This window comes from Prosopis cineraria, unplaced genomic scaffold, assembly GCF_029017545.1.
Source record: "Prosopis cineraria cultivar Desert tree isolate PC_DT_omini unplaced genomic scaffold, ASM2901754v1 PC5, whole genome shotgun sequence".
NCBI classification, from domain to species: Eukaryota; Viridiplantae; Streptophyta; class Magnoliopsida; order Fabales; family Fabaceae; genus Prosopis; species Prosopis cineraria.
This window is the reverse complement of record NW_026555336.1, coordinates 39,385,503-39,400,648: the sequence shown is the minus strand read 5'-3', so window position 1 is coordinate 39,400,648 and position 15,146 is coordinate 39,385,503. Positions and strand designations below refer to the sequence as shown.

General features: G+C 34.1%; 1 protein-coding gene across 2 annotated transcripts; it reads left to right on the top strand.

Moving 5' to 3' along the window:
- The first annotated feature begins 3,692 nt into the window (after positions 1–3,692).
- On the top strand, positions 3,693–6,803 carry LOC129312121 (homeobox-leucine zipper protein HOX3-like). Of its 2 annotated transcripts, none has more exons than XM_054954715.1 (4): positions 3,693–3,929; positions 4,421–4,596; positions 4,732–4,811; positions 6,195–6,803. In XM_054954715.1, exons 1-4 carry the CDS (start codon positions 3,839–3,841, stop codon positions 6,454–6,456), a joined length of 609 nt encoding a protein of 202 aa, XP_054810690.1. In that variant the 5' UTR covers positions 3,693–3,838; the 3' UTR covers positions 6,457–6,803. The 2 variants fall into 2 exon arrangements, with proteins under 2 accessions (XP_054810690.1, XP_054810692.1); XM_054954717.1 differs by lacking the exon at positions 3,693–3,929 and adding an exon at positions 4,011–4,108.
- The last annotated feature ends 8,343 nt before the right edge of the window (positions 6,804–15,146 follow it).

Sequence of the window (15,146 nt, the reverse complement as noted above, 5' to 3'; positions counted from 1 at the left end):
TAAATAAACATGTAATAGTAAGTATGAGTGGGTTGATGTTATTTTCCTTTTTCTTTTTTAAATTCAAAATATTGTTACTTTTGTCCTCATAATGATACAAACTACTCCCTCCTTTCCAAGTCTTTTAGGGGTGAAATTTTTGTTGCATGTTATGAGGCTTTTTATAATTTTAAAGAAATATTTAATAATGCATACTCTTCCTGTTTTACCCTTGTTTAAACCAATAATTTAACAAGTTTATTTGATACAATTAAATAGTATATTCAACCCAATTAAATAAGACATAAATTTAGTAAAGTGATATTTTTGTATATTTTAAATTTATGCACTTGAATCTTGAAGGACAAATTTAATGAAAAGGAGTGAAAGTTATATAATAATCTAGTTTTTTGTTTACCGAGGAACGGCAAAAGTGGACTGTGACTTGGACACTAACGTAGCTTTCATTGCATCATGCCATCATCCAACGCCCTGGATGCAGCCTTGTGAGAAAATCATGTGATATACTTAATAATTATTTTGAAAATATTACAAATTAAAATTCAATTAATTTTAAAAAGATTGAAGCAATTATGTTATTTTCTAATTATATTCCAATATGTTGTTTTCTTAAAACTCTCGGCTTTGAATGTTTTAATATTCTGATTTCAAAATAAGAGTAAGTGTTTAATATCTCATCCTAATAAGGGTCGCGTGAAGCGTAATAATATAAAATGTATATTAAATCATATTATTTATAAATTGTTCATATTATCTATAATTTTTTCAAGCTAACTTTATCAAAAACAAAGTAAAAATATTGCGATACTAAAGCCCGCGAAAATAGTGACACCATTCCTTTAGGCCAAGCACACTAGAGAGAAAAAAGATAACTAATTGCAGACAAGCCAAATCAAAACACACAACCAAGCTAGAAAATACAACCAAAATCGCATAAGAAAAAACGTCAACAACAAGAAGAGACCAATCATAACTGGAACAAGAAGGAAATTATCTAGCCAACGGATCGATCTTGCTAAAATGCGAATACCAGAGCAAAAGTAAGCTGAATATGAAATGTTTCTAAACCTCCCTTCATTCGAACTCGGAGCTGATAGACTATGAAGCATGATGTTGATTCTAGTAGGAAAAGATAATCCATTGTTTCCAAGAAAATAATGGAGGTTTATAACTTATTAAGTTTGTAATTTCATTTCCTAAGTTTTTTTTTTTATAATACATATAAAAATAAGCCCAGTCATGTAAAGTAAAAGGGCATTAAAAACATTTAATCTATGAAATTGTAAATAAAGATAAATTCCACGTGACCTAATATGAAACTGTCAGGTGAACACAATGATGATTGGATAATAAATTGTTAAAAAGAGACCCGAAAGGCTTGGAAATATATAAATAATAAGATTTGCATCTTTGCTTCCAATATTTTTTTATTTTTATTTATTAATTCAAAATCCTTATGTGATAGAATTCACATTCGCAAATTTTCCTCATTTGTCTATTTTCCCGTTAACCCCAAGATGTGATTGATAGGTGTCCTGTGTCATAATATTTCTTGACGTAGATCGGATGAGTTGTCCAGGATTATATGAATTTGTTGAAGTTTAAGTTTACTAGTGATTATATATTACAGACTCAACATAATGAGAGCCTATTTTTAGAAATGATGCGTTTCATTATTGCAGTCCTTTGTAATGATTTGTGAGACAATTTTGTCCGAAATTTTCCAGCTTGTTTATCAAACAAAGTAGATTTATCCTTTATTCGGATATAGAGAAAAATAGAGGGGAGAGAAAATTAGGAAGAAAACTTTCAAAAATAGTAAAAAAAATAAAACTACTAAGGATATTTTCTCCCCTCCCTACTTTCTTCCAATTTTCTCTCCATCTAAGCCAAGCCATAGTAATTAGTTTGTTTCATTGAATGTTATATGTTGATAACATGATCATTAATGTGAAAAGGTGATCACTATGTTGCATACAACCTACCTTTCTATTTCATGAAACTTCAATTACCAAAACAAGAAATTATAATTTGGTGCACATAATTGAATCTTCTAATTAACATGTGGCCAGAGATTTTCTCTTTTTCCTGCCACCAAACTAGTGATGCAGATAATAATATCTTTCTTAGTCTATATATAAGTTAGATGTAGCATAGGTTAATACTTCTTCATATAAGTTATATATGCATTAATTATTTTATTATACAGAGAAAAAAATCGCAAATTTACCATTCAAAACATACTCTATATGTTTCAACTCGAACCAATATATAGTATTCAGGACATCATTTGCTATTGATGTTATGTATATAAAGTTATTATAAACAGATTTTATGTGAATAGATTATAAAATAAATCACTATATGCTGGGAGAAAATTAAAGGTTAAAATATACGTTAATCCGATTCATATGAACCGAGAGGAAATGGATTGGATTCAATTCATCTTCACATGAATTAGGAACTTGAGATTTTCTCAACCCAACTCAAATCGTATAGATTTGTGAATTTGTTTTCATTTTCTTTTTGACGATGTAATGACTAACAATTAATTGTCTTATCCTTTTACAGGGGATTAAATTTTTGTTAACGTCATTATTAATAAATAGAGATTACACTATAGTACAGGTGTTTGAGTAGTGCTACTCTGATTGACCTCGTCTTGGCTTTCTTAGATCAAACCAATCGAACTCGAAGGTGTTATTGAAACTTCGTATGCATACTATAATATATTTTTATTAAAAAGATTAACACCAAATAGGAGTATTTGTTTTTGCTGCATGCAGAGGAGTCTGAAAAGTGAAAAGCTTGTGATTGTTGTTGTGTTTGGGTGTGGGGGCAATGAAAGTGGTTGGTTGGTGAAGGCAGAGACAGAGAGTGGCCAATTATTTCATTTCCTCTCCTCTTTCAACTCAACCTTTTTAATTGTTGCTACTCTCCATCACTTCTCATTTTAAACTAGCTTCATAGTTATCAAAGTGTTCATCTTTTTAAAAATCTCTTTGAAACAATAGATAGATAGGAGTAATAATTTAAGAACTATTCAAATTATATACTAATAAAATAATTATTGATAGAAATGTGAACAAAACTATAATTATTTTAGCCAAGATAATTTTATATTTAAAAGGGATACGATATATCAAGTATTAACGTGAGTGCACTGTTGAGTACAGACTAGAGAGTCATAATCTAAAGTACTCCATGTAAATAAATTTTGTACTAATTAATAAAATAAGTTACTAATATTAGTTCCTATTATTATATAAATTTTATAATCAGTCTATTAATTTTTAAACGAGACTTGTTAATGGTGAGGAAAATCTTCTTCCTAAATCCTTAGACGTGATTCTCAATTATTTATGGGCGTCATTATTTTGCTGCCACGTGACACCCATCAACGGGTCACATACTGTTCTTTGACTTTGACGACCTCGGTCAGAAACCCTAATTAAAACTCTTGTTAATAGTAGCAGTTCTTTGGAGTCTCGACCCTTTGAACTAAAACCAACCTTTTCAGTTAAATTTCCCAGGGTTCATTTATACAGGCTACTAATTGTTAATTAATATGCGTATCCTCTCTATTTATTTGACTTTTCTATGTTCACCTTTTTTATTTCATAGTATATATAGATATATCCTCCACTATATTCTTATTTCCTTTCCTTCAGATATATGGATGTTATTGTCTCCTTCTGTTTGTCGCTTTACCTTTTCCTCTGCTCTTAGAGAGAGATCAATCTTCTCCTTCTCCTTCACCAGCACCATCTTTTTCATTCTCTCCAGAAGATTTTGCTTTATATATACATATAAATATATCTGTCCTCTATCATTTTCCATGGCGGTTACACCTAGAAGCTCTTCCGGCTTGGAATTGACCATATCTGTCCCTGGCCTTGCTTCTCCTCCTCGTCTTCCTTTATCTGCGGGTCATCATCTTTACTTTTTTTTTTTTACATATATACATACTTCTTCTGCCCCTTCTCATGATCTTCTCTCTTGTATATTTCTGATCTTTAATTTTATGTGGAAATTTGTTATCTTTCACCTTTCTTCTTGGTTTATTCATTCACTTCCCACGATCGCGTTTCGCAAGAATTATTTGTCGGTAAGAAGCCAAAAGGATTACGATTGTATACTGACAACAAGGTTAAATTCAATTCTTAATTTCATGATTGTCGTTAGAGGTTTGGTGCGGTATGTCTTTTCTCTGCTTTTGAAAAATTGTTTATAGCTTGTAGGAAGGTCACAACTCAGAGTTTATATATATATATCTTGAACGAGATATTAATATTCCGGTAGATGATCCTCTTTTTTCCAATTAAAACTTTGGGAAGTACATAAGTAGTCAAGAAGCAAAAAGAAAGGTTGAAGATATATATGTAGAAATTAAATATGGTGATGTTACGTTAATGTGCAGTGAGAGAGTTGGACATGAACCGAGTACCGTCATCAGAAGAGGAATGGATAACAATGGAAGAGGAAGAAGAAAGCAGTAACGGAGGAGGAGGTCCTCCGCGTAAGAAACTCCGTCTGACCAAGGAACAGTCTCGTCTCCTCGAGGACAGCTTCAGACAAAACCACACTCTGAACCCAGTAACTCTCTTTATTTGAAGCACGCTATGAATCTAGGCAAAATTAAGAGTTTAGTGCTTGAAGAGTGTTCATTTGGAGAGAATTTAATGGGAGTTGATTGATGATGCTAAAAGGAGATGTTTGGGGGTTGTGCAGAAGCAGAAGGAATCATTGGCAAAGCAGCTGAATCTGCGAGCCAGGCAGGTGGAAGTGTGGTTTCAGAACCGTAGGGCCAGGTATACTATGTAACCCCAGCTGATTTATTACTATCAAATGCCGTTTCCTTTTGGCGTGGGTCTGGGTCAAAATTTTAATGAGACAAAAATAATTAAGAAGCGGCATGCCTCATAACCTGATCATTTCATCTATAACCCTTTGTCTATATATATTTATTAACAATCCCTAGTTGGGAAAGTAGCTGTAGAGAGCTGCTTTGGGAGCATTTGATTTCCTTGGGGAAACACACGCCTGCATAGAGATAGAGTAGTGGTTAAAATGAATGTTCAGTAGTTGAGGGGAAATTAAGAAACAGAAAGGGACTTGACTTGTTAGGGTAATACATATAGCGTGACAATATTTATCCATCTGCCATATACAAGATCAGAGGGTGCAGGTGTGTTGTTTTCTCTCTCAACTTAAATGAATGTTAACGTTGTAGAGTATTTACATGCGCACCATTGCAGTGCGTATATGGAAGTATAAGTTGAGAGAGAGAGAGGGAGAGGGTGGGAGTAATTAGAGGATGGTGGGGAGGGTGGAAATGAGGAAAAGGGGAAGACAGAATGATGAGGATGTCGGAAAGAAAGAGGGCAGGAGGCGGCATGATGGCGAGCAGGGTGCATTTATGGACTTTTGTATGTTCAGCCTCGTGTGCTCTTTCTTTAGTCCTTACTCTTCCTTTGACCACTCCTTCCCCTCCTTTCATTTCTCTTTCTTTCCTTCAATTTCCATGCATTTCCACGCTTCCCTTCGCATTACTGCCATTTTGTTATCACTATTCATTAAATGTTAGTAAATCCTTCATGCATTCATATGCCTATCCATCATGCAAGAAGCACACTAGCTAGCACTATATAATATCACAAAATTTAGGAATTGTTTCGTTTTCATTTACTGCTTTTTTATGACACGTTTCTTTTCCCTGTAATGATCTCCGCGGATTACAGCTTGTAACCAGTAGTTGTGCACAAGGACCGTCATGCTACTATTTATTGCACGTTTAATGTCCTTGAAAAGCTATTTAATTTGCCATCAATAATTAATTTCATTTTCTATCAATATTATGTTAATATCATATCCTATCTCTTTGAAATACGTTCATGTCCTCCGTACACTGTTTCATTTATTTAACTTTTCTAATGTGCGGTGTTATATAGTTTTAATCTTGAATATTTTGACTTTGCCCAGTGTGACAAGGTCACCATAACAACACAGGTCCGCCAGCGGTGCTGCTCATTAATTTAAAAATTCATGAAGAACAGATAACCTAAAAATAATATAATGGGAAATTGACTCACGAGAGTTATAAAACATGAAAAGTGAAGGTACAAATCTAGTAGAATAATGTGAGGAGAATAATACTGAGATGGAGAGGTAACAAGGGAAGAGTACTGGTGCAGGAGCAAGCTGAAGCAGACAGAGATGGAGTGCGAGTACTTGAAGAGATGGTTCGGATCCCTGACAGAGCAGAACAGAAGACTGCGCAAGGAGGTGGAGCAGCTCAGGGCCATGAAAGTGGGTCCCCCGACCGTGATCTCTCCCCACAGTTGCCACCCGCTCCCCGCCTCCACCCTCACCATGTGCCCTCGCTGCGAGAAGGTCACCGCCACCGCCACCCCCGCCGCCGACACCGGCCCCACCGTCTCCTCCTCCCTCCTATAATCTTGCAATGTCCTCTCTCTCACTAAATGCCAAAAAGCAATCTCTTCTCTTCTCTCTCCTCTTAATCTTTATACCTTTTTCTTTTTTTAAACAAAAATTGGGTCTTGGATGCTGCCATCATGCCGGGCCATACTTTGCACTAGCACTTTGCGATCATCAATTAATTAGGCCACTGTAACCGTAAGTTCCCCATGTTATACGTGAATCTTTGAAGCCAATCACCTCTGGAGTTTCTAGCTAGTCCCCCACGCGCTGCATTATTTTGCTTACTCCTTGAAGCATCCACTTGTATCCGCCACCCTTATGAATTTATAAACACGTTGTTTTCGCCACAAAATTAATTAATTAATTACATAGGTTTCCACCCAAAATTTTCCATTCATGTTAGTGGCCTTTCAAGTTAATTAATCCTACCTCTCTCTGTCTCTCTCTGTCTCTCTCTACCTCTCTCTCTCTCTCTCTCTGAGTGTGCCCCTCCGTTTCGAGATATATGTCCTATAAAATCAAAAGAATTATGCAAAATAGTAGTTTGCAATTAAAACTCAAAAAGTGATCTGATTTGCTTCCTTTAATGGAACAAAATTTGAAAAAAAAAAAAAAGGAAAAGAAAATCAAGAGAGCGCCAACCTTTCAATATCACTCGCTTTTCTTTCTTTGCGGCCATCATCCTTGTTCCTTTTTCTACTAGCTATGAAAGATCACATTGCTGGCTACGTGAGATAATTACAGATGGTGGCGCGTGATTGATAATTACAGCACGTTGGATGGCAATGCCTCCATCATCTCCCAAACGAGTATAAAAATCTCAGGGTCCTTCCGTAATTAATTCATATATATATATATATATATAGCCAGCAACACGATGTAAAAGTTTTCTAAGTAAAAACAAAAGGTGAGATTTAAAGTTATACATATGAAAACTCAAACTGTAAAGAATTACTCCTTACATTATATTTGAGTACCGGATAATAGTACTACCATCTTAATTCTTTTTTTTTTTTTTCAATTACATAGCTATGGTAAAAATCATGTAAGGAGATTAAAATTAGGTCACGTCAGAAGCTTTAAGACTTCTATAGTCAATAAGCAGTATGTCAAATAAAACAATATTGAAATCATCCCTCGAAACTGCCATCTTAATTCTTATCCACATTCCTATTCTACACCACTAGACATATTTTTTTCCCATTGTACGGACTATGAGGAATAAGTTGTGGTGTTCCTGATTTGTAATTATATGGCTTATTACGAACATTAATTTATGTTCATTGATATACTCGCCAGTTAGTAGTTCATTCATCACCCATAAATCACAGTAGGATCGTTGAATGCAATGCAACATCGGAATGAGCAAGATTTGAATTCTTGTCCAAAGGAAGTTACACAGCTTTTATTATGCATGATAGGGCCCAATACAAGATGAATGCCAGTGTTAAAAAACGCTAGCGAATATGGGCCAACACATGTTTTGTGTCCGGCTTAAAAGTTGGCCCAAAAAAAGTCTCGTCTAGAAACAACGTTAGAGAATTATATTCCACAAACACTCTCTATCTCACATGCGCTCGCGCATTTTATGTTATTTTTTTTCACCTGGCAAATGGTGAAGAAATTTTGGATATGGGAGTGTAGCTGTAGCTGGGAGAGTTTTAATCAAGGAGAATGACGATTAAAGCTCTTGTAAGGAAATGAATATAAAAGAAAGACCTTTTTAAGTTGTAAGTTCTTGAAATTTTAATGGTATAAAGTCCTTGACATTTTTCAAAGATGCTTATTTATGATTCTCCCTTATAATTAAATACAAAACGAACGATAACATGGATTATATTGGAGTAGCAATGTAGCAGTGAGGGTCATGAAGACAAGAGGGAAGGGGCCCGAAAGATGTGTAGGCCCACGGGCTCAGTAGCAGAGCAGGGGTAGTCACAGTCATCTCCTCGCACGAAATGGGAGAACAAGGCAAGGGGCCCACAAGGAATGGAAGATGAGTGAGGTGTCGAATGAAGCAGAAGAGAAAAGAAACAGGGCGGGTTAGTGATAGGTTGGAGGAGATGATTGGAATGAGAGGAGAAACAGAAGACGCACATACCCAGATGAGAGGTTCCCCAACCCACATAGGCCCAACCAGACACGCCTTGATCCTGTCCCAGACAACCATCATACGACCCTTAACCCTTGGGGAGGGGAGGGTTCAGTACTATCTTCCTTATTATTGCATCCCTTCCTCTTTTCAATATTATTTGGTATTATGGTTCTATTCCAAGCTCCTTTGCATGCATTCCTACTTATCCCCATACCTAACTCACTGATTTCAAACAATTACCACATAACTAATGCTTCCATTATTTATTATTTACATGTTTTTTTTTTTTAATTTATATTATATGATGTAAAAGGGAACATAATAATAAGCAAAAAAGAAGCATGGTTAGAAAAGGATGGTACTCGGAGAGTGCGGCACATGGGGGAGGCGTGTGGGCAGTTCATCAATGATAAATAAGTGCCAAACGAATAATTATATGCACTCTCAGATATGCGTAGCCCACACGCTCACCCCCCCCCCCCCCTTTCCGCCTTTCCATTTCTTCTCTCTTTCTAATTTCTCGTTTGCTTTCATCCATCACTTACATTTTCCCCGCATTATTTTGTATCGAACTTTCACAATTTATTCAACATTGTTTGATCTTCTAAAACGGACAAAGAAGGACAGTGCATGTAAATCTTCTTCATTATTATCTATCAATTTTTTCTTCTTTTTTTCTGTCATCACGTTGAAAGAGTTTATGCAAAGAAATAATTTTTGTAAACGGATGAAGAAAGAGAGGAAGAAGAAGAGCACTTGGAGCGAACTGGGAGAATAAATTGAGTGAAAGGCAGACGAACAACATCACATGCATGGGGCTCACACCGTGGAGAGAGCTTTATTCCCAATCAATGGCCATTCACGGCTCTCCCGCTGTGCACCGTTCCCGTACAACAACACCACAAACGCAAATCCAAATATATTATGTCACCAAAAAAAAAAAGTTTCCTTCCCAACCTAAATTCGTGTCCAGACATAGTCCAAACATGTCCATCACACCCACTGAATATGTCTCCGGCTCCGATCCCCTTACAGTATAGACACGACACCCAGAAAGAAAGAAATAAAGAAAGAAAGATCGATGGAGATTATATATCATGAGATTTTGAAACAAGGTCTCGGCTGTTTTGTTCATTGTCGATACGAAGGATGGGTCCGGAAGCTATATGAGAACCAGAAGACGGGAATGGGCATGTCCATGAGGACGGAAAGGGGCGGCGTGGATGAGCGAGGATCTTTATAATATGTACTACATGCCATCCATACAAACCTTGCAACATGTTGAAAAACAATGGTTCCAGTATACATTACAAGGAATGCCTCGTCACGCTCCCATCCATGCATGAATAATGATCTGTTTGATTGGAGGAAAATGAAGGGAAGGGAAGATTCTAAAAAAGTTCGATATATTTGCTAAAAGTGGAGGATTTTAATTACGCTTTCTGAGTCTTTTAATTTCATAACCCACTTATCCATTTTTAAAAAAAAAAATTTACTAAAATTTCATTTCCCCCCTCCAATCAAACAGGGGGTGAGAAAGAAAACAAAATTCTAAGGAAATCTAGAAGCATCAGTGAAGTTGATGCTATCTTTCTGCACATTGGGATGCAGATGATTAGGTTAAAAGATTATATCCATATTGTGTAATTAGTGAATTGCAAATGAGGGAGGAAGACGAAGGATACTGAAAAAGGGGGAAAGTAAAGTAGATGATGCGTGGAAGGAGGAATAAAATAGAAAAGTAGAGGAGATAAGGTTGGAAAAGGAGAGGTGTTATTGTTGAGGAGAGCATTTAATGGCTGCCATGAGCTTAATTAGAGAAGGCGCGTGGGGGTGGGGACGTCTCAAGCTCACGTATTTCCGACGTAGGATGATAAGCTCATGAGCTTAGTCTTACTTCACCTAATTACTGTGCACAGCTTTGCTTCCTTCCCCATCCTCCAAATCCACACGCACTTACGGGACCAAATTTCTCTTCTTGTTTTTGGATAGGGAAAACGGGAATTATTGGCGAAGGACACAGATGGAGTTGGATGAACAGCGCAGAATAACCAAATATTGGGGAATTAATTAAATGCGAGATTTGATGTAGGAGTAGACTATAAGAAGGGTGAAGATGAAGGAAGCGTGTGTGCTGTTGTGTGTGGGCGGAGGAAATTAAAAAGAAAGCCTTTAAGTAGCTTTGGGAGATAGAATAGTAATGAATGAGAGTGCGACGGGAGTGAGACCACGGGAATTGATTCACTCGTCCACATGCTATGCCATCCCAAGCTTCCCCCATGCACACGTGCACGTGCCCAACCTTTTTCCCATTTTTCCTTCCTCAATTAATTACACTATCATCAATCACATCACCCATTTAATTTTTCTTTCATTACTCCCTCCTCCTATTTCTTTAACTCCGCCGCGCTTCGTCATTCGTAAACTATTAAGATTAATTAAATATTATTGCCTTTCAAGACATGATCAACACTCCCTGTACGTGATGGTTAATTAGTGTCTTGATGGAGAGACAATTAATTAACTACTTAAAATGACGTGTGCTGGGTTTGTCCAGGTAATATGAGGCACGATCTCTTTCTTTCATGAATGACATTGTGTCCCCTGCTTCATCTTCTTATCGTTTATCTCCCAACCAGACGAGAGTCCCTCGCCTTCGCTTTTCCATGTCTTGTACTGTGTCCCCAGCACCCTCCACTGTTTTAACCAACAACAGCCCTGCCTTCAATTTAAACCACACCTTAAAATTCAAACACTAAAATTGAAAACCAAATTATGAGTTTCTGACAATTATAATTCTTTACTTTGTTAGGGCTCAGAACCTTTTTAGGTGGCTCTCTCCGATCCCCCTGAACCCTGGCCCTGGCCCCGGCCCCTCCCTCTCCCTGCGGTATATGCATTGATTTCTTTGTATGATCTATTAATTTGCCTCAACTCTTCATTCCTGAGAGGAAAGTGATATCTAATACCTAATTTTGCAGAGCATATACTAGCCTATTTTCTGACCGTTTGGGCCTAAATTTGGAGCATCAGCCCCAAGACAAGAAGAGAGAGCTAAGACAGACTGCAGGTCCAAGATGAAAACTCGATCCATTTTCAGGAGAGGGATTGTGCACAAGATCGGCTTAATCCTCAAGATTCGTGGCCGCTAGACGTTAGGAACCATTGAGTGGATATGATGTGATTAATTCGTTTAAGAATCACTTTCAGTTTTGAGTTGCAATCAATGCAACTGTGTATTTTTATTATCACCATCAATTCAAAAACAAATTCTGTTCTAATCTCTTCACATTTTCACATATAAGTAAACCATAGTTAAGGGAGGTGGGGGACCTTATTGTTACCCCTAATAATCAACGTCTTTAGCACACTTAATATTTATTATTTTTGCTAAGAAGAGTTTGTGGCAAGGACAACAAAATTGATGAGGTATGTGCTGATTCTTATAAACCAGAAGAAAGCTCTACGCTCGCAGTGTTATAGCTATTGGCACCCAATACTAAAACAAGTGTACATCATGAGTACGTAGTATCAATGACCACAAGCAACAGCAGCATGAGCTCTAATTCAAAGGCAAGTAGCAAAAACATATTATAACCAATCGCAGAGGCACTGTGAGGAATTCGGAAATTTTATTTACATGTGAATACACGCACCCCAAAAAATAAAAAAAATGTAATATTTTTATTTATCATTCATAATTATTTTTAAACTAATATGATTATGTATTTAAAAAATATTATGTATTTTGAAGTATTTTTATCTTATAATTTTTTCAGATTATAAAATTATTTTAATGAAATCACTTATTTTAAATATTTAAAAAAAATAAAAAAAAGCTAACAATACAGTATGTGTTAATGTTTTTTAATAAATTCCCCCCGGGGTTCTGTACCCTGGTTCCACCCGTGTCTTGTAGGGGTTTTAACTTTGACAAATCATGTGACTGGTTACAATGTCTTGATCAAGAGACAGTTAAGCTTGATATGCAAGTACTTATGCTGAGTTTGTGTAGCTAATGCTCCTTTATACAATCTTTTTTTCTTCCATCCATAATATTGTATTCTCTGATTCATCTTTTCAATTATTCCCTCCATCCTTATATATAAGATATTTTTAATTGAATCACACAAATCAATAAAAATTAATTATCTATTTAAAAGTATAGCAATATTTTAATTTTACCGCTAAGTATTATAAATAAAAATAAATATCTTTTTTTAAAGTAAATTAATAAGAGTACTTTTTTTAATTTAATAAAAGTATAATATCTATTTATTAAAAAATATGTTAACAATTTTTTATATTTAAAAATTAAAAAAATTTATAAAATTTTTTATATATAAAAACGGAAGGAATATCTCCCAACGAAACGAGATTCCCTCATGTTCTTTCGCTGGTCCTCACTTTCTAATATATCTTATACTGTGTTCCCAATGATATAAAGTCTAACTTTCTTTGCACCATGATATAAGATATTATTAACTACTTCATCTTAAAAAAAAAAAAACAACAACAACAACGGGACTTGAACCACCTTTAATGCAAACACTGAAATTGAGTTTCTGAGCAAGGCTTGTTTGGGGGGCGGGGGGGGGGAGTTAATTAGACTCCGCCCACCAGCAAGTATAAATAACCATAACTTCTTCCTTTCTCTCTTCCTTTTTTTTTATGTTAATTCAATTGAATTATATTCAAAAGTTCTGTTTTGAGTAATACATACTACTATAATTTTGTTTATAAGGTAAAAAAAATAAAAAAAATAATCTTATTTATAAGACATTTAATAATTCTCAATGTTTATTTTTACATTTTTTTTCCTTTACTAAATGCTTTAACTAAAAATATCACTAATAAGATTTAAGAATATTTATTAAAAGTAAAAGTAAAAACTTGTTACTCCCTCCGTATAAAAATATAAGACATTTTTTCAGGAGTTAAATGTTAAAAAATGTAAGACATTCTTAATCTTTCAAGATGTAATTATTGCCTTCTTTTTAAAAGTGCCGTTATTGATAATGACTTTATATTTATTATAAAGTATTTAATAGTAATAAATATAAAAAGATAGGGTTAGTTTGAAAGTGCATAACTACTTTATTGGGGTGAAATTTAATTAAAAATGTCTTACATTTTTTAACAAAGGGAGTAAATTTTAAGATAAAATCATTGAGAATTGAGGTTTTTTTTAATTTTAATAAAATATATTAAAAGTAATTTATAAATAAAAAAAGAGGGAGCGGCATATAAATAATCTCAGGTGCAATCATGTAATACTCATGGTAATATGCTCCAAACAAGTTATGAAAAGCTTAATCAAGCCCGTAACGCATGTATTAACATTACTTTCCATTAATACAAATACTAATATCACTTATATTAATGCAACATATTTAGTACACATTAATTGATCATACCAATTAGTATTTAGTAATGAAAAATGAAAGGTTAGACAGGAAAATAATAAAAAAATTTTAAAAGAATCAATTAATTTAAATTAAATTTTAAATATTAAATTTTAAAAATTACAAGTTCATTTCTTAATTTTGCAACTGTGTTATCATGAATTTACAACTTATTTTTCAGATTTTAACATAATTGAAAAATAAAAAATTTATTTTTTTATTAACATTTAAAATATAAGTTATAAATTTATCACAATAAAATTATAAAATTGAGAGATTAAAGGCTTATTTGATTTCTGTTCTCATTTTTTATTTTTAAAAAAATATTTTGTAATATGATTTTTAAAATTATCTTTAAAACAATAAAATAAACATTCATTTGGTTATATTAATTAAAAAATGAATTGACAGTGATGGTTATAAATATTTAATGATTATGATTAATAATAAAAATTAATTAAATTAATTATAATTTTTAATAATTAAATGTGTTGTATTTTTAAAATAAACAAATAAAATGAAAACAATTTAAAATTATTTCTATTTTTTTGTTTTTAAAAATAAAAATTTAAAAAATTTAAAAAAATAAATGAAAAGTACTTATCTAAATAAATTTTTTTATTTTTCTATTTTTAAAAAGAAAAACAGTTTTTATGGTTAAAAAACAGAAAATAAACATGTCTTAAGTTTTAAATCCCTAAAATTTAATACTTAATATTCAATTTAAATTAATTAATCTTTTTGAGATGTTTCTCATCCTTTCATGGTTACACATTGTAGCGGGATTTTCCACGGCATTCACTATTTAGTACACTAATAATTTCACCATCTCAGAAAAACTTTGACCGAAGGAACAAAAAAATCATAATGGAAAAGGAAAGCGACGAAGCTGTCCACGTCACTTCACTGATGGAAAACGGAAAGCCCATTCCTCCTTAACCCGTGTTGGGTTAACTTAACCACATCAGGCGGTCATTGCCTAACCCAACTTTCCCGCGGGTCCCCGCGGATTCAATCCCCTAAACTCAGCTCAAAATATTGAAACTAATGCTCACACTTGCATTTTATTTTCAAGGATAATTGAAATAACATTTCATAGGTCCACAATAAATTAATAAATTAAAATAATCCCTCAGCCTGTTTCTCGGGGCCTACCTGTATATATACTGATCACACTCGATGCAAGTTAAACCATTGTAAATTCT

Bases quoted from the DNA above. Each gene is read 5' to 3' on its own strand.
- LOC129312121 (XM_054954715.1), top strand. From the start codon at position 3,839: ATGGCGGTTACACCTAGAAGCTCTTCCGGCTTGGAATTGACCATATCT. The intron at 4,597-4,731 runs GTAACTCTCTTT...GGGGTTGTGCAG, and splicing joins AAAACCACACTCTGAACCCA to AAGCAGAAGGAATCATTGGC. The intron at 4,812-6,194 runs GTATACTATGTA...GTACTGGTGCAG, and splicing joins TTTCAGAACCGTAGGGCCAG to GAGCAAGCTGAAGCAGACAG.